At 59.7% G+C, this 17,358-nt stretch overlaps 2 protein-coding genes across 3 annotated transcripts in view; one reads left to right on the forward strand and one right to left on the reverse strand.

Moving 5' to 3' along the window:
• The window catches only part of ATP6V0D1 (ATPase H+ transporting V0 subunit d1), a 40,310-nt gene extending 32,952 nt beyond the window's left edge, over positions 1-7,358 (forward strand). Inside the window, exons 3-8 of the mRNA XM_082711927.1 lie at positions 1,230-1,408; positions 2,728-2,807; positions 6,128-6,205; positions 6,333-6,509; positions 6,618-6,695; positions 6,797-7,358. Coding sequence (XP_082568053.1) covers positions 1,230-1,408; positions 2,728-2,807; positions 6,128-6,205; positions 6,333-6,509; positions 6,618-6,695; positions 6,797-6,958 — 754 coding nt within the window. The 3' untranslated portion in view covers positions 6,959-7,358. The remainder of the gene's footprint in view (positions 1-1,229; positions 1,409-2,727; positions 2,808-6,127; positions 6,206-6,332; positions 6,510-6,617; positions 6,696-6,796) is intronic.
• A 464-nt stretch (positions 7,359-7,822) lies between these two features.
• HSD11B2 (hydroxysteroid 11-beta dehydrogenase 2) lies at positions 7,823-16,333 on the reverse strand. Of its 2 annotated transcripts, XM_082711926.1 has the most exons (6): positions 16,300-16,333; positions 15,796-15,912; positions 9,525-9,737; positions 9,213-9,398; positions 8,968-9,105; positions 7,823-8,784 (listed from the first exon to the last, which is right to left on the reverse strand). In XM_082711926.1, exons 2-6 carry the CDS (start codon positions 15,896-15,898, stop codon positions 8,363-8,365), a joined length of 1,062 nt encoding a protein of 353 aa, XP_082568052.1. In that variant the 5' UTR covers positions 15,899-15,912; positions 16,300-16,333; the 3' UTR covers positions 7,823-8,362. The 2 variants fall into 2 exon arrangements, with proteins under 2 accessions (XP_082568052.1, XP_082568051.1); XM_082711925.1 differs by lacking the exons at positions 15,796-15,912; positions 16,300-16,333 and adding an exon at positions 13,090-13,483.
• Positions 16,334-17,358: the final 1,025 nt, after the last annotated feature.

The following is a 17,358-nucleotide window of genomic DNA, read 5'->3' on the forward strand; positions in this document are numbered from 1 at the left end:
TAGTACCTGTTGAGGGCAGCAGCCTCCACCTCGTCTCTGACCCTTCAGTGGTGCCCCTCCCCCCAGGCCTCATCCACTCCCCCATACCCTGAGTTCTTCACTGGTGACAGGCTGGAGGAATGTTGTGGTTATTGCCACCTGACTCTGCCTGGGCCTTCCCCGATCTTCACCCTGTCCCCGCATGGGTGACTGCTTGGAGCTCTACTGCTGCTTCTTTGTGGCACTGTCTTACAGGTCAGTGGCAGAGCCCCCCACACACACCCTCACTTCTCCACCCCCCCACCAAGTCTGAAGCGGGCTGCCTGCCCTCTCCAGCTCCGCAGCCCCCTCTGCTGCCAGAGCAGAGAGCCAAGAGAGCCAGGGGAGCCTTGGCCTGGGATGACCTGAGCCCCACCTCCAGGCCTCGGCCCTCAGGAGGAGGCCATGCTCCGCCTTTGGAGTGGGGCTGCAGGGGCGGCTCTCTACCTGTTCATCTCTGCCCAGCCTGGGGCCCTCCTCCAGAGGCACCCCCCCACTGGCTCCTTCTGGCCTTTCCTCCTTCTCTGGCCTCTTCCCACCCTTCAGCCTTTCCTCTCCTGGCTAACCATCCCTAGCCTTCCCCACCTAGAAGCCAGATTGACCCTAATGAGACTGGGTCCTCCCTGCCTACATCCTGCTCATGGGTCCCTAGCACTTGAAATTCAGTCAGGACCCTCAGGCTGGCCTGGACTACCAGTGTCCAGGCCCCAGCCCGCTAGCAGCACTGCCCTGCTTCCCTCCTTCTGCCAACCCTGATCTGTGCTCAGTTCCTCGAATGCAGCGGGCACTTGGGGAATGCCTCCAGGCCTTTGCACACACTGTTCCCTCTTCCCAGAACATGCTTTCATCTCCTACTTATTTCATCCCCCAGGCTGGCCTTGTACCCCACCCTCCTTGTGCCCTGCTGGAACTATTCACACCGTGGGGTGGTTACCTGTTCCCAACCACTGAAGGGGCGTGAATCTAGGCCACATCCCCCAAGGGAGGGGCTGCATGTGTCCCATACTCCTTTCCCCCTGGAGGCGCTGGAGTATAGGGGTGCACCTGGGCAGCAAGGTGAGCCAGTGGTGGTGGCCTACAGCGTCCTCAAGGTGGCATCACCGCGGAGGAGCCGGAGACCTGTGTGGGATGGGGGCAGGGCACAGTGCTGGACTAGGACCTGCAGACCCTCCTCCCTGACGGGCTTCCCTGCTGTTGTGTGCCCCCTGCAGTTACAGCTACATGATTGACAACGTCATCCTACTCATCACCGGCACGCTGCACCAGCGCTCTATTGCCGAACTCGTGCCCAAGTGCCACCCGCTAGGCAGCTTTGAGCAGATGGAAGCTGTGAACATCGCGCAGACACCTGCTGAGCTCTACAATGCCATTCTGGTGGACACACCCCTGGGTGAGCCACTGGGGCTGAGCGGGGAGCAGGGAGGCAGTGCCTCCACATGGGGTTCATGTGGACCCCTTGGAGGGGGGGGGGTTGATGCTGGGCCCAAAAGGGAGGCCTGCCCCCTGCTGCTTATCTTTATCTTCCTCTCTGCTTCCCTCTCATTCTCTCACTCTGCCTTCTGCTCCTTCCCTGTTGCTTTTCTGGGCCAGGCAGGCTACCCCCCAGGGCCTGCCTCGGAGCGTGTAACTTTGTGAAACTGGCCAATTTCTCAGGATGCAGAAGAGGGCTGACCTCATGGAGAGGGGAGAGGCCCAGGTCCCTCAGAGTCTTGGGAGCTCAAACTGTGCTCGTCTGTGGCCCCAAGTGGGGCCAGAGGGGCTGGCTGCCTGTGAGGCAGAGGAGGGAAGCAGATAGCTTCACTGGCCTCCACAGAGCAGGTCCCAGGGGCCAGGTCAGGCAGTGTCCGGCAGGATGCAGGGTTCGTGTCAGAGGCCAAGAAAGGAAGGGGAACTGGGAGCTTCCTGCAGGGCCCCACCTAGGCAGTGCTGGCTCCTGCCTGTCTTGGAGGCTGGGGAGAAGGCGCTACGGCTGTCAGCAGCAAGTGCCCTCATAGCCACAATCCTCGTCCCGAGGGCACCACCTCCAAGAAGTCTCCAGGTTAAAACACTGGTTCTAAGCTGTACTTGTTTCTGTACTAAGAGGCCTGAGCCCTACCTGCTGGGCATATCTGCTGTAGGCTCTCTCAGTAACTCTGAGCTAGTTCATCTTTAAAGAAGAGACATACCGGTGAGTCTGAGGGCCCATCAGGGAAGGGGGCTCTGGCCTGCTCTGGCCTCCACTTGCAGCCCAGCAGTCCGTGCCCATCCAGCTCATTCTTTGTCTGGAAGAGAAAGAGGCTGGTTTTCCAAATGTGGGCCCCAGGCCCTCCCAGGGCTTGCAGATCTGTGGGCATCAGGCCCCAAATCCACAGCTGCCCCTTAAGGAAGGAGGATGTCATGGCCTCTTATGCAAGTCTGTCTCTGGCATGGTCTGAGCTTGGGTCTGCCCCAGAGGCGATTAGATCATGTTATGGCTGGCCGCCTCTTTATAAATCAGTTTTAGGAGCAAGGATGCAGGAGAAGCTCAGGTCAGTGCACATGGCCCCAAGGATTGCTTCTGCCACTTCCCAGGCAATCGCCCAGGCTGGGTTGGGAAGCCCCCAACCCCTGGGCAGTCAGGCCTGTGACAGAAGTCCCCTGTGCCCTGCAGGGGTGGCTGAAACAACAGCTGGATTCTTGCCTTGGCTGAATCCAGTCGCCCACCCTCACCCCCACATCTTTCTTCCCCAGCGGCCTTTTTCCAGGACTGCATTTCAGAGCAGGACCTGGATGAGATGAACATTGAGATCATCCGCAACACGCTCTACAAGGTAGGGCCCTGGCCGGTGGCAGACTGGCCTCTAGGCGGGGCCCCTGCCGTGGTGGGCTGGTGGTTTGGGGGGTTGCTGGGACAGGACGCAGCTGTACCAGGCTCCTATCCTGGGGGCTTATCTGCTTCCTTGCTGGCTCCCGCAATGGGCGCAGGCTGCATGGAACAGGTTCTCCGTCTCAGCGCCTGCAGCGGGCCCTGATAAGATCAGCAGGAGTGGCTCGTGCCCCATAGCTTGGCCTGTTGGAGCTGGCCTCTGGATGGTCGCTCCTCCTGCAGCCAGGAGGGTCACGGGCTGCCATCCAGGCCATAGCTTTCAGGTTTACCCTGCCTGGACTGTTGCCAGCAAGGACAGGCTTTGAGCAGAGGCAACAGGACACTCAGGGTGGAGGGAGGGACCCAGCCAGGTGTAGCCGGGTCACCACGTCCTTCTCGGGTTCCTAGGTCTAGAATCAGAGTCACATCCCAACATCCGCTCCCACTGTCTGCTTCCTCCCCAAGGCTGTGGCATGGGTTGGTGACCCCTGGAGACAGAGTGAGCACAGGATTCGTGGGTCTGCACTGCCCCGGTCCAGAGAGGCTAGGAGCAGGGCTGTGAGCCAAGGCGGGGGGCTGGCTAGGGACCAGTGAAGGACGTTTGGGACAGACTGGGCTCTGGCTATAGTGAGGCACTGAGCAGTGGTGCCAGGACCCCTGATGGGCTACAGCTAGGAACATGGGTCAGGCTCCGAAGTGGGGGCCAAAGAGAGCCCAGGCCAAGGGTCCTGCTGACCTAACCCTGAGAACATCTTTTGGTCGGATCTTTTCAGGGAAGGGCTTCTCCTATCTGGGTTAGAGCTAGGGGCCCAACACTCGGCTGCCGCCTGAGCCGAGGCCCTCCAGTCTGCCTCCAGGAGTCTGGGCTACAGTGCAGGGGAGGCTGTGGGGGTCGACGAGGAGCCAGCTTGTGAGTTACAGGGGTGTAGGCAGGGGAGCAGCACATGCAGAAGCAAGCAGGGAGAATGGGCCAAGTGGCACGCAGTTTGCTGTGGAAGCGCAGGTTTCAGACGGACAGCAGGACATAGGTCTGGAAAAAGAGAGGCACAGGATCAAGTCACCCAGGGCCTGGAGTGCCAAGCTGGAGTTTGAACTATTTTCTGGGGATGGGGTTGGCCCGTGAAGGTTTGCAACAGGACAGAGTATCATCAGAAAGTCCCCTCTGGCTGCAGTGTGGAGAGGACAGAGCGGAGAGGTGAGGTTCAGATAGGAAGATTGCCGACTTCTTTGTCAGGACTGCCCTAGGCACTAGGAGGGCATCAGTGTCCACACAGGTAAGAGGAGGAAACGGAGGGCTCTGAGAAGCAGGGTCAGTAGCCGGAAGCCACTTCCTAGACCCCGGCAGCCCCGGATCACAACCTGGCCCAGCCTGTTCACACAGCACGTGCTCTGCTCTGCCCGCTAACAGGGAGGCAGGCCAGGCAGTCAGCCGAGGCTGTGCACGCACCATCTGAGTGCTCCTGCCCGCCCCCAGCTGGCCCACTGCCGGGATCCCTGCCCTGAGACTGGGTGAGGGGTGCGGCTGTCCCCCCAGCCTCACCCACACCCTCACCGGGCCTGACTGGTTCTAGCTGGAGTCACTGGCGAGGGCTGCTCGGGCACTAGCTCATAAACACCGATCCAAGACTGAGGGCACCCTGCCAGGACCGCCAGCTCGTCAGGCAATGTCCCAGCCCAGTGGCCACAGATGGGAGATTAGACGGACCCTCAACCACCTGGCGGGTGGGAACTGTAGGCAGCTGGTGCAGCAGCCATGGGCTGGCAGGCTCCAGGGGGCAGGGTGGGGGTGGGGAGATAACCTCAGTACCTGGGCCTTTGGGGTCTTGCCAGTTTCTTCAGCTGCCCTCGCTTCCCGAAGAGAGTTTGGGCCTGTCCCACCATCTCCCCTGACACTGGGCTCAGCCTCTGAAGGGACTGGTATGGCCGGGGAAGGCTGGTGGCCTCCCCATAGACTGGAGCTACAGGCCCCCCACAGGAACAAGCCTGGAGATTTGAGTACAGCCACCCTGGCTGGCTGGGAGGAAAAGAGTGGCTGCGGACAGTCGTAGAGGGACTCAATTATCACCAAGCCATGGGAGGATTGGCAGAGGTTTCTGCCCCCCAAGCCCTCTGATTCCTGGGGATCTGCTGTGCTGGGGTCCATTCTCTCCTTCCAGGATTCCGGCTCTCTGACCTATCCTAGACTTCTGTTTCCTCTGACCCCAGTGGTCACCACAGGCCTCCTCCTGAGCCCAGCTTGCCCAGTGCAGCTGGCCAGGTTTTGTCTTTGCTTGTGAACTCCTAAGTCTCATTTTACCCCCTTGGGGCAGCAGACCCTGTGGCTTAAGTCAGCTGGTAATGGGTGGAAAAGTCTCCAAACCTTGGAGGGAAGACCTCAGTGCTGAAAGCTTTCTAGGCTTCCCAGCTCTCACCCTCAACCCTGAAGAATCATCTCTAGCCTGTGGAGCCACAGTCGCTGTGACCATGCCACCAGAAAGGAGGAGGATCTGAGTGAAGGGAGCTCCCCAGAGTCCCGAAGACCATCCCCCTGCCCCCAACCTTGACGTGTGTCTGGTTGGTTTTATGAGTGAGTGCTGGCCCGGAACTAGGTCCTGAAATGGCCTGTCCTTTCCTTGTGCCCAGCAGGTCCAGTTTGCCTGGGCAAGAAGTGCTCATTCCCACCACAGCCCATGTGTCCAGCCATTGCACTGCAGGGATGACGTCTGTGAGGGCAGTAATCATCCCTCAGCAGGAGTAGGGCTGGCAGTTTGCTTCCTGCTTAATGGTGCCTGGGAGCTACCTGAGGGATAGAAGGAGTTCTGTGAGGTGGGGGTCCAAGAGGGGCCAGGGTGCCCAGTCCAGGTGACCTCGGTGAACTCTCAGGAGTAACCTTCCCTCACTAAGCCCAGCAGCATGTGGTTTGGTGAGGCTGAGGAGGGGGTTTTGAGGGAATGGCAGGCAGAACGGCTGGGGGCAGACCGAGCCCCTCTCTGAGCCTGGCCTCCTGTGGGATGATGGGGGAGGGGCATGGCAGGGCATGGAAGGGGCAGCACACCACGAGGCTGACGCTCTTTGGCCAGAAATTGCTCGGTCACTCCTGGGTGCAGAGAGGCAGCAGGCCAGCTGATGAACAGTTGGGATTTGTGGATATTCTGAGGCTCTGACATGGGGGCTGCCCCGGCCCCCATGTGATGTTTGGATTCATGGTGCAAGGGTGTGGGGAGGGAAGGAGGGAACGGGAAGGAGGAGGCCTGGCACGTGCCCCAGTTCCCTGCCTGGGTTGAGCAAGCCCCCTGCTTCGCACAGGCCTACCTGGAGTCCTTCTACAAGTTCTGCACCCTGCTGGGCGGGACCACGGCCGATGCCATGTGCCCCATCCTGGAGGTGAGTGCCTCCCTCTCCTCCCCGCAAGCTGCCGGTCCCTGGGAGCCTGGGCTTGGGGGAAGCTCTGCTGGCTGACTGGCACCTCCCTCCCCTTCCCTCTCGCCTTGCTTGTACACCGGCCCCACAGTTTGAAGCCGACCGTCGAGCCTTCATCATCACCATCAACTCGTTCGACACAGAGCTGTCCAAGGAGGACCGTGCCAAGCTCTTTCCGCACTGCGGGAGGCTCTACCCGGAGGGCCTGGCCCAGCTGGCTCGGGCTGATGACTATGAGCAGGTGAAGAGCGTAGCTGACTACTACCCGGTGAGTGCCCTGGCTACAGGGGGACGGGCAGGTCTGCATGCCCAACCCACGGCTGACAGCACGCTCCCACTCACGCTGTCCTCCCCCCCCCCCCCCCCCACGGGCCAGGAGTACAAGCTGCTCTTCGAGGGCGCAGGCAGCAACCCTGGAGACAAGACCCTGGAGGACCGATTCTTTGAGCATGAGGTGAGGGGTTGCTTCCCTGCCCCTTATAGGGAGAGGTTGGTGGCTCGGGCCTGACGCTGCTGTCACGGCCACCTGCACACCACACCTGCCTCTGTCTGTAGGTGAAACTGAACAAGCTGGCCTTCCTGAACCAGTTCCACTTTGGTATCTTCTATGCCTTTGTGAAGCTCAAGGAGCAAGAGTGTCGCAACATTGTATGGATCGCCGAGTGCATTGCCCAGCGCCACCGCGCCAAGATCGACAACTATATCCCCATCTTCTAGTGCCCTGGCCCGAGGCTCCCCACAAGTGTGTGTCTGCGTGCGCTGGCATAAAGCCCGTGGTTCATATGCCTTCCCTTGGGGGTAGCACATTGTTCTAATGACTTTTGGTTTCCCCGAACCTCTATGAGATGGCTCTTGGGCCTAAGAAGGGGCTGGGCACCTGCTCCCCCTGTCAAGGATGGAACCTCCCCCCGCCGAAGGAGGCCCCCTCAGCCCTCTGTTTACAGCCACTGACATGTCTGAGAAGCACGTGGTCATTCCTGAGAACCCCCTGGGGCAGTGGGAGCCTCCTCTTACCCCTGTGGTTGGCCCCAGGGAAGGATAGTTTGTCCTTGAGGCATAACTCTGCAAGCCTGTCCCTCAGCCCTGCCCTCTGAGACAATAAACCACCCTGAGTCTAGCTGTCTGCTGTCTCCTTGGGGCCCCAGTACCTCTCCCAGACCCCAACTTCCCTCAGGTGCCACCTTGTCGAGCCTGCCCCTACCAAAGCTTCCAACATCCTTTGCTGGCCCTCTCCCTGTGCAGCCAGGTTCTGCAAGGTCGGGGAAGTCACTGGAGGCCCTGATAGGCCTGTGCAGTTGGGTCCTAACCCTGGACGGTCCCAGGTGTATTTGCCTTATTGAGCCCCACTATGCCCTAGGCCAGGGGCATGACCCCCATTTCACTATGAGGAAGCCCAAATCTGTGGATAAATGATCTTCCCCCAGTCAGTGAAGGGGTAACTCAGTGTGAACCACAGACCCTGTGCCCAGAACCTCAGCCCATGCTAACCAGCAGGGGTTGCCCAGGCTGTCCCCATCTGTCACCAAACCACAACCTGTCATCCAGGTAGTCACCCCATCCCCACACAGCATTTTTCCATTCTAGGAGAAATAAAAATCTATATTTAAAAGGTGGCAGTCAGGCAAGTGGGGGCAGCAGCCTGCCTGTGGCTGGGGGGGTTGGGGTGGGTGGTCAGGGCCCTAATTCTTGAGCCAGTCAAGAACCAGGATTCACCCTTTGAATTGCAGCACTGAGGCACTGGTGCCTCAAAAAAATCCTGAGGGGGTCCCCACCCCACCCAGTCACTCCTTAGTTTGCAGAGACATTGTCTGCGGGATCCTGTCGAAGTCTACAGCTAAGTCTAGCACAGAGCTCCCCATCCAGCTGGGTTCTCCCAGCTCCATGGTGGAACCTTGCGCCCAAGAGGGTCTGTGTGGGCTCATGAAGCAGTAGAGAGGCCTGGAGGCTTATTGGGAAGCCTCAGCTTCACCAGGCCTGGCCTGGGGCACTGATCAAGTGGGGAGGGCTAGGGTCCTTAAGGCCAGGCTCTAGGGCAGGCTCGGGGGGTCACAATGCCTGGGGAGGGCCAAGGGCTCCTGGGACCTCCTCTGCCGAAGCAGCTAGGCCATCTGTGGGCACTGCTCACTGGGCTGCCACGGGGGAAGGGCCTGGGTCTGGGTCCGGGCCCGGGTCCTGGGCTGCATCCTGAGCTGGGGTGGAGCCCGGCTGGCCGGGCCGCAGTGCTCTTGGCAGACAGTGATTGATGAAGAAGGTCTGCAGGAAGCGGCGCCGCAGGCCCTCAGGCAGGTAGTAGTGGATGAAGTACATGAGCCCCAGGCCATGGCCCGGGTAGTAGCGGCGTCGTGGCTGAACCGCCAGCAGTGCATCGGTGATGGCATCTACCACCGGGCTGAGGTCTGGCAGTGCCAGGCGCAGTGAGTGCAGGAACTGCCCGTGTAAGTGCTCGATGTAGTCCTCGCCGTAGGCCTGGAGCAACTCTTGGGGCAGGCTGGCCAGCAGCAGCTCCTTGCGCTGCTCCCAGTGGCCCACATTGCGCACCGACTCTGGGGGGAGGGAGCGAGCGGCAAGGTCAGGGTGAGGTCAGTTAGGGAAGCCAAAGCCAGACTCAGGTCCATCTACCCCCAAACCGGTCCCTGCCTCCAGCCCGAGCCTTGTCCATTCCTCAGCCCTGATCCCACCCCAGACAGGACCACACCCACATGCCCCATCCCAAACCCAACCCCCACCTGTTTTAAAGCAGCCAGGCTGGATGACGCTGACCTTGACCCCCCAGGGCAGGAGTTCACAGCTGAATGTGTCCATGAGCAGCACCATGGCCGCTTTGGAAGCCCCATAGGCGGCCAAGCATGGGTATGGCATGTCTCCTGGGGAGGGATTGGGAGTGAAGCAGCTCAGCCAGGGCCAGAGGCTCTGGCATCCCTCCCCACTCTGCAGCAGCACCTTTTCTACTCTAGTGGGGAAGGGCACTCACCTGCTGGGCTGCCCAGAGTCACAATGCGGCCCCTAGAACGGCGCAGCAGTGGCAAGAGACCCTTGGTCAGCTCAAGCGCACCGAAGAAGTTCACCTCCATGCAGCTGCGGAAAGTGGCCACTGGAGACAGCTCCACATCAGCCACCACATCATTGTAGCCTGCGTTGTTGACCAGGCCCCACAAGCCTGAGGTCAGAGAAGGGGTGAAAGAAGAGCCCAAAGATCCGGGTCAGGGCAGCGGCAAACCTCTAACTCCTGCCCATTCACTCCCACCCAAGCACACTCTCTCCTGGGGGAGCCACGGCCACTGACCTGTGCTGGTGGTGTGGGCCTTTGTGAACTCCAGTGCTCGGCTGATGTCTGCTGGCTTGGTTAGGTCCATCTGCAGCAGCCTTAGGCGAGGGGAACAGCAGGTGCGCAGCTCTAGGGCACCGGGGCTGTCCAAGTCCAACACGGTGGCCAGCACCGTAAAGCCCATGGCGTCTAGCTTCTTGGCCGCCTCCTTGCCAAAACCAGAGTCACAGCCTGGCCAGGGCAGAGCAGCCAGTCAACTCCTACTGTGGCCCAGTCCGGCCCAAGACAACTCTAGGATTCACCGGGGTCCAGACAGGATCCAGGCCCCTGGATATCCAGTCTTCAGCAGTCAGCAGCCCTCCCTCCTTCCCAGATTTGCCTCTACAGGCTTCGCCCCTCTGGCTGAGCACCTGGGCCCCAGCTCTCTCATAGCTGCCAACTCCCTGACTCCCCATAGCTGCCCCAAACATGGCTTACAAGTCCCACTTTACAGATGAGGACACAAAGACCGAGGAATTCAAAGTTGCTTCCCGAAGTCACTTAGCCAGTTAAGAGGACGGTCAGGACTCTCCTGGAGGTCAGCGGGAGACCCTGCCTGCTTTGCTCTCAGGCCTCAGCTTGCGGGTACAGTAACACAGGCTCTCCCTTTCTCACTGCCCTTGCCTGGGCTTCTTCCTCTTACCTGGCCTAGGAAGCAGCCCCTCTTTGGTCCTGTCCCATCTTGCCCCCTTGAATCCATTCTCTACCTAAGCAGCCAGAGGGATCTTTCCAAAAATGACAGTATCACTCTGCGGCTCAAAAGCTTTCCAAGCCCCCCGCCCTCCCCCACCACCCAGCCCTCAGGATGAAGCCCAAGATCTCTGTGCACGTCATCACAACCTGAGCCCCACCTCCCTTCCCGGCCAACACCCCTACTATTGTTCCAGGCTGCAGGCAAGCAGGAGGCCAATCCCCACCTCACCCTTGACCCCTAGTCTTGGAATTCCAATCAGTGGCAACAGTGGGGCATTCTCTGAGCCTCAGACCACTTGCCCCCAGGACAGGCAAGATGATGGATGGAGAAGAGAACAGACCTGCATTTGAATCTCTTCCCACACCCAACAAGTGTGACCTGAGGTCAGTTACCACTTGAGAGACTTAATTTCCTGTCTTTGGTATGTGGAGAGAGGAACCACCAGGCAGAGCCAGAGTGAGGGTCTCATAAGCAATGCCCCCTTCCTTGATTGTTCCCATTCTGGTCCCGATTCCTGGGCAACCAGCAAGGGGAGGGAGAGGTCCTTGAGGGCTGAGGCTCTCTGAAGCCTCTCTCCCTGGAGGTCCTGCTGAACAGAAGCTTCACAGGAGCCCTGCTTCCCCAGTTGTGGACGATTCTGGACACTCTGGGATGGGAAGCCCTCTTCACCTCAGCCCCGTCCCCTCTGCTGCGGCAGAGAACAAAGCTGAGCAGGGAGGGGGCTGTGAGCTGGGCTTTGCGTGGGTGGCTGGGGGACTGCAGACAGCCCTGGGCTGATGGGTCTTTCCAGGGCCAGTGTGGCTCCAGGAGGCAAGGGAGCACCTGTGTGCCCACTCGAATAAGCTCCCTCCCGGAGCAGACAAGCCATTCACAGGGAGAGGGAAGCCTTCCAGAGCCTCAGCTCTGTGGCCCCAACAGTCACCCATGCCTTACACACCCTCTTGTTCACCTGTACACACACAGATACCTGTACATACCTCCAACCTGCCTGCCTATTCACACGGGGGTTCATGCCCAGGAAACCCCCTGCCACCATCGGTACACAGATGTACACACAAGGCACTCAGCCACTCAGCCCAAACTCTGACCCCATGGCTGAGCTCTTGGAGTGGCCTTGGGCAGCGGTTTTCAGGGGAATTCTCAGGCAGCTCTGGCAGGCTCAAGACACCGTTTCTGGCAGGTGAGGCAGGGCCTGGGCACCTCTTTGTCTTGCAGTCAGGTGGTGAGAAAGTAACCCGCAGAGAAGCTGGACTGGGCTGAGCAGCGCTCCCATCCCAGAGTTGCGGGAGCCCAAGCCTCAGCTGGCGTCCCACCTCTCCCCTTAGTCTCAGGCTCAAGGCAAGGAGAAGTAACAGCAGCAGCATGAAGGCCTGAGCGGAGATCTCAGGAAAGACTGCCCACTGGGTCACTGCCCACTGCTGGTCAGTACCCGCAGATAGCCCGGGTCCTGTTGAGGCAGCTCACGTATTAGAAGGCAGAGCCCACAAACTAGTTCCTGCTTCATACCAGGAGGGTCTGTATCTTTCCTTCTCCAATCCCTTGAAATTTCATACTGTACCCTGAACTCAGGTCCCACGCATGCAGCCTGAACCCTGCTTTAACTCCGCCCTCTTGCTGAAGCCCAAAAGCCCTCATGCCATCCCTACTCCCACCCCACCTCAGCAATCTGGCTTCTTACCTGGCATTCAGGGCCTCTTCTGAGGAAACAACCTCATATCCTACCACATCCCAGCAGCCGGGCTAGTTATGGACTGTCCCCTACCCAGGCCATGCTCATTCCTGTCTCAAACCTTTGTCCCACATCCACGCTTTGTCTGATCCAAAACACCTTCCATCCATCTTCACTCATCCTCCCAGGCCCAGCACAAGGATGGCCTCTGGGAAGTTCTCCCAGGTCCATCTGATCATGCAAGGGCCCCTACTGGACAGAGCCTCTAAGAAGCTGGTCTAGAGGCAACCCTCAGAGGCAGGGCCCAATATAAGGGCAGAGCTCTGAGAACCTGTCCAAAGCCATGGGGGTTGGGGGAGAACTAGGCTGCCCCTCCCCCCATACAACAGAGCCAGTTCCCCCTGGCCTTTCTCCCCCTCCCCACTTCCGGCTAAGCCTTAGTCGCCCCCTGCCCCCCCACTACCGTCCTTCTGGTGACAGATTTATTCCCTGCTCTAGACAAAGGGAACTCTGCCAGGCAGCAAGAGGCACCTGAGTACAAGACCTCCTTCCTGGGCACTGGAGGAGGAATTGTGGGGTGGGGTGCTGGTTGCAGACTCTGGACGGCTACCTCAGCAGTTTGGGGATGGGTGGCAGGTTCTGAGAGGCAGCTGAATGACCAGATGCCTCTCATGGTGACCTCAACCTTTTCTGGAGTCTAAGGATCCCAGTCAACTGGGGGGGGGGGGGTGCCTCAACTCCCCATCTAAGCGTCTTTCTCTGACCCCAGGGAAATGGAGATAGGGCATCCCATGTGGGGATGTTAGGCAGAGGTCAAGTGGTGACCATCCTCTGAAGTCCTTCGGAGCGCGCCTCTGTCCAGAGACTGCTGTCTTGAAGAGGGGCATAGCATAAACCCCAAACTCCAGGAGGTTCCGTCTTTCTCATCCAGCAGTTGTCCCTGCACACCTGCCCACTCCCGGCCTCATTCTCCCTCCAACGCTCTCCACAGCGGCAGGTAGTTAACCCGGACTTAGGGAGGTGCCTTGCGCTTCCTACTTGGCTCACTCCCGGCACCCAAGGGAAGGCGACACTCCCACTCCTGAGCTAGGGTCCCGCCTTGCCTTGGCGTGCTCAAGGGGAGCCCTCTGGGGGTCTGGTCCCGCCCTCGAGCCTGGAGTCCCCGCGCTTCGCGCACTCACCGGTGATGAGCACCGCGCGAGTGGCCACGGGCAGGCGCGGCGAGCGCGCCAGGCGGGACAACGCGATCCAGCCGGCGGCGGCCAGCACGGCGAGTGCGGCCGGCGGGGGCAGCAGGCGCTGGCACAGCCAGTCGAGCGCAGCCAGCAGCGCCAGCGCCGCCAGCAGCGGGCGGCCCAGACGCAGGTCTGCGCGCAGCAGCTGCAGCAGAGCGCGGGCCGCCACAAGCAGCCAGGCACCGCCCGACGGCCAAGGCCAGCGCTCCATGGCGGCTGGGCCGGGCTGGGCCGGGGCGGGGGCCGGGCTGGGGAGCAGGGAGAGGGACTTGGGGGCCGGGGAGAGGGTCGCGGGGTGCAGCAGAACACCGGCCAAGGACTGGAGGGACACTCGCTTTCTCTGTTCGCCCTCGGGCCGAGCTTATAAAGAGCCCCGGGGGGCGGGGGAGAGGGCGGAACTGAGGCGGGGAAGGGGGCGGGGCTTTCCTCCACTTCTCACCCGCACCCTCCTCCGGGCAGGTGCCCCCCCTCCGCCCCGCCCCTGCGGCCAGATCTGCTTTCTAAGAAGCCGGAACAAAGTCCCAAAGTTGCTGCTAGAGGAGGAGCCGCCTAGCCGCGGACCGTGCCGGGAACAGGGCCGGTCGGTGTAGCCCTCGTCCCTTGCATCTGCTCACCCCTTCGCCCACACCCCCCACGCTCCCAAGGCCGCTGACCCGCCGCTCCCAGGTGAGCACACCCACCTCACACTTGTTTGGGACACCTAAGGACACTTAGAACCACCATCAGCTTCCCACACCGACAGCACCTGTGCTGGCCTCCTGGCCTGCGGAACAGCTTGGAGAAGCAGCCCGCCCTCACCCGGCCGGCCGCCGCAGCCGCAGCGGGCACACGCGCCGCACTCCCACGCTGTGCACGGCCGCAGGTCCCGCGCGCGCGCGCGCAAACACACACAGACACACACACACTCACACACTCACACACACACCCTGACGCGCGCTCACACCTAAGCTGCCCGCGGCCACAAAACCGGCTTGTGGCGGGTGCTGGGGGGAGCAAGATGACTGCCCAGGTTCTTGGGAGTCTCTTGCCCCGCCTTCCACCTTCCCTCCAGGGCCCAGTCCTGGGGATGCACCAACCCCACCTCCTTCTGCTAAACAAGTGTACGTGTGTGGGAGTGCAGGTGTGTGTGTGTGTGGCGGAGGCGGGTGCTCACAGAAAGTGTCTAGGCCTCCCATTACTTCCAGCCCACCCTCCAACCCATACTCCAGGCCAATGGGGACACCTGGAGAGTCAGTGAGGGCAGCCTCTAGGACAAAGTGATCCCTGTCCTACTCCCATGATCCCGCAGGGTATAAAATAAGTGATGTGAGTGTGGGTGCATTTCCCTGCCTGTATATATATGAAGATCTGTGTTTGTGTGTGGCCCAGCGGCCCCCCATCCTGCCCACCCCCGTGTCTGGCACCCTGTATTTGGCATCCATGCTAGGGCTCTGCCAGGCACTAGGAATTGGTGCCAGCATTTGGCTGCCAGGCCTGATTTTGAGGGCAGTAGGTGCAGCCCATGGCAGAAGGAGTCCCTGCTTCCTGTGGGCCTCTGGATCTTGCCCACTGCCTCATCTATGCCCAAACTAGGTCCTGGGAGGTCATGGACCCCTCCTAGCCTTGTGCCCAATCTCTATCTTAGGTGCTCAGGCTCTGTGCCATGGCTTAGAGGCAGTGTCTCCTTCAAAGCCTTCTCTGCCACCCAGGCATAGCTCCCTCTTGGGCCAGGGGAGTTGCAGGGAGGGGGCTGGGAGCCATTTAGGAAGGGACCTCTGGGTTGAGGGCCCATCTCCTGTTCAGAGCCACTTCTGTGCCTTTAAGTATTCCTCCTCCTCTCAGCACAGACGGCAGGCTAGCCCTGGCCTGGGGAGGAAATGTGTGACTACCTTGAGCACATGACCTTGTGTACCTGTTTGTACCAGTATTTGCAAACACTTGTGTCCATGTCCTGTGCCATGACCTGCAAGTGCCTGAGAGTGCACTTGTGTATGTTGTGTGTGCTTCTGGTGACTCTTTCTTTGTCTGGGCCATCCTTTGGAAACTCAGGGAAACATTCCTTTTCTAAAACCTGCTGACTCCTGTTGCTCTGAATCTATGGCCCAAGCTCACAGGTAGACACAGAAGCCTTGGCCTAGCTTCCTGACCTGAGCTGTAGACCCTGGATTTGTGGGAACCCCCACCCCACTTTGTCACCCTATTGAAAGTCTGGCTATGGTTTCTCCTGCCTTGGTGTATTAAGGGCTTCCTTGGGAGCGGGACAGGCATTTAAAGGAGGAAGTGGGGTGGGGGTCCCAGGCAGTCTTCAAGGTCAAGGCCACACAGGTAGTCCTTAGCACTTGCTGAACTAGAACCCAAACTCTGGGAAGTGGAAGAGGGACAGCAAAGTGAGAACACAGAGTGAGAAGCAGAATCCTACATTGTCCTGAGAAGGAACCATGAAGAATCCTGACTTATCGGGAAGCCCATGGTGGGGAGAAAGACTTGCTGAGAGGGGATATAGAGAATTGCCTTTGGTTGCGGAGTATAGGATGGCTAGGATGGGGAGGGGATATTTCCAGCTCATCTTTTGGGATTCTCTGCCACCTTGGACAGAACCATTAGTCTTGTGTGATTTGGGTCTTGCGGGACAGGATGATCTGCCACATTTTTATATGTGCCCACCCAGCTTACCCAAATTCACCCTACTTCCAAGGCCAAGAGGCCAGGCCTCCTTCCTAGGATCTATGTGGCAGTCTTCTGTGGCCTCCTCGGCAGCTGAACCCTTAGCCCTCATCAGGTGGAGAAGTTCTGGAAGTAGAAAGAAGGTGGTTCAGGCAGTCATGGATGGGAGGGGCTGGCCCAACCCTGTCTGAGGCCTGCTGCCAGCTTGTGCCTGCCCAGGGGCAGAGAACCAGCCTCTGCCAGAACGAGGAGTCTGGGCTGGCAGGGGCCTCCAAGGAAGAGAAGGGAAGGGAGGCAGAGGGCAGTAGCCCCAACTGATAAGGCAGGGCCTGACTGGGTCAATGGAATGAAGAGCAACCAGAAGGATCAGAGCCCCCTAGTCACCCCACCCCTAAGCCCTCAGCCCATTGTCTCCCTGAGTCCTCAGTCTGACATCCCCCTCACTGCTAGCCACCACCCATGATCTCTCCTCCCTCTTGGTCAGAAACCTGGTGAGGCAAACCCTTAGCTTACCCCAGGCTCTAGAGGGTCACCGGTTGGTGGGGGGCTGGCAGGCTGGCTCGGCTGCTCCAGGTGAGTCTCGCAGCTCACTGGCACCATCTGCTGGCCTCGCCGGAAGGGCGCGGCTCTGAGGGGATAGAGTGAAGCTGAAGGCGGGATTTGAGGATGGGGGAACAGAAGCACACGTGGGGGGCCGTCCCAGTCTCCAAGAGTTCACCCTCTGTCCCCTGGCCACACTGGGGCTCCTGGAGCCAAGACTCCTTCATGTCTCCCTCCCTTGGTGGTGCAGCTCAGGGGCAGCAAAGTCCCAAGGAGGCCCTGCCTTGCCCTCGGGTCCCTCCCAGCACAGGGCAGAGGGGCCCATCTTTCTGGCAACGGCCAGTACCCCCACTGAGGTTCCAGACCCCATCGCCTCTATCCTCAGAGATAGCAAACTTTTGTTCAGTTTCTACTGGATGCCAGCCCCTGTGGTGGGTGTCCTGGGTTCATAACAACAACCGGCCTCTTCCACTGGTGGCTGCAACAGAGAACGTCTTTCACCTCAATCCCATACAACTCCACTCCAGCACTGTTCTTGTGCTCCCCTCTCCTCAGCCACATTTCCTTAAATTTATCTACAATCGCCATCTCCACGCTCTCCCCGCCCCCACTCTAGCTCTGCCTGGCTCCCCCTCCTGACCTCACCAAAGGCCACCAGAGGACTACATCCCATTTCCCAAATGCCACAGACACATCTCTGCTCAGGTGTACGTGAGCTCTCACTTCAGACTTAGGGGTACTTGAGCCCAGTCTGGGATCTTGAGAACTGTGTTAATGCGGGACCATGTTTGCCACATGCGGCCTCATAAAATTTCGTTTCTGTGGGCCAAAGGAGAGCTGGGAATGGTCTTGAGCAAATGAGATACCTGTCCCAGTTGCCAGGAAATGAATTTAGGGATGGGGGGAGAGTGGAGGCTGGGAGTCTTGTTGCCGTATCCAGACAAGGGACAAAAGCAGAGGTCTGCTTTGGGCTAAGTGAGTCCAAGATGCTTGTGGATATGCAAGAGCCCAGCCCAGAGGCACCTGGATGCC

The sequence above is a fragment of the Mustela nivalis genome (assembly GCF_964662115.1).
Source record: "Mustela nivalis genome assembly, chromosome: 18".
Classification (NCBI taxonomy): Eukaryota; Metazoa; Chordata; class Mammalia; order Carnivora; family Mustelidae; genus Mustela; species Mustela nivalis.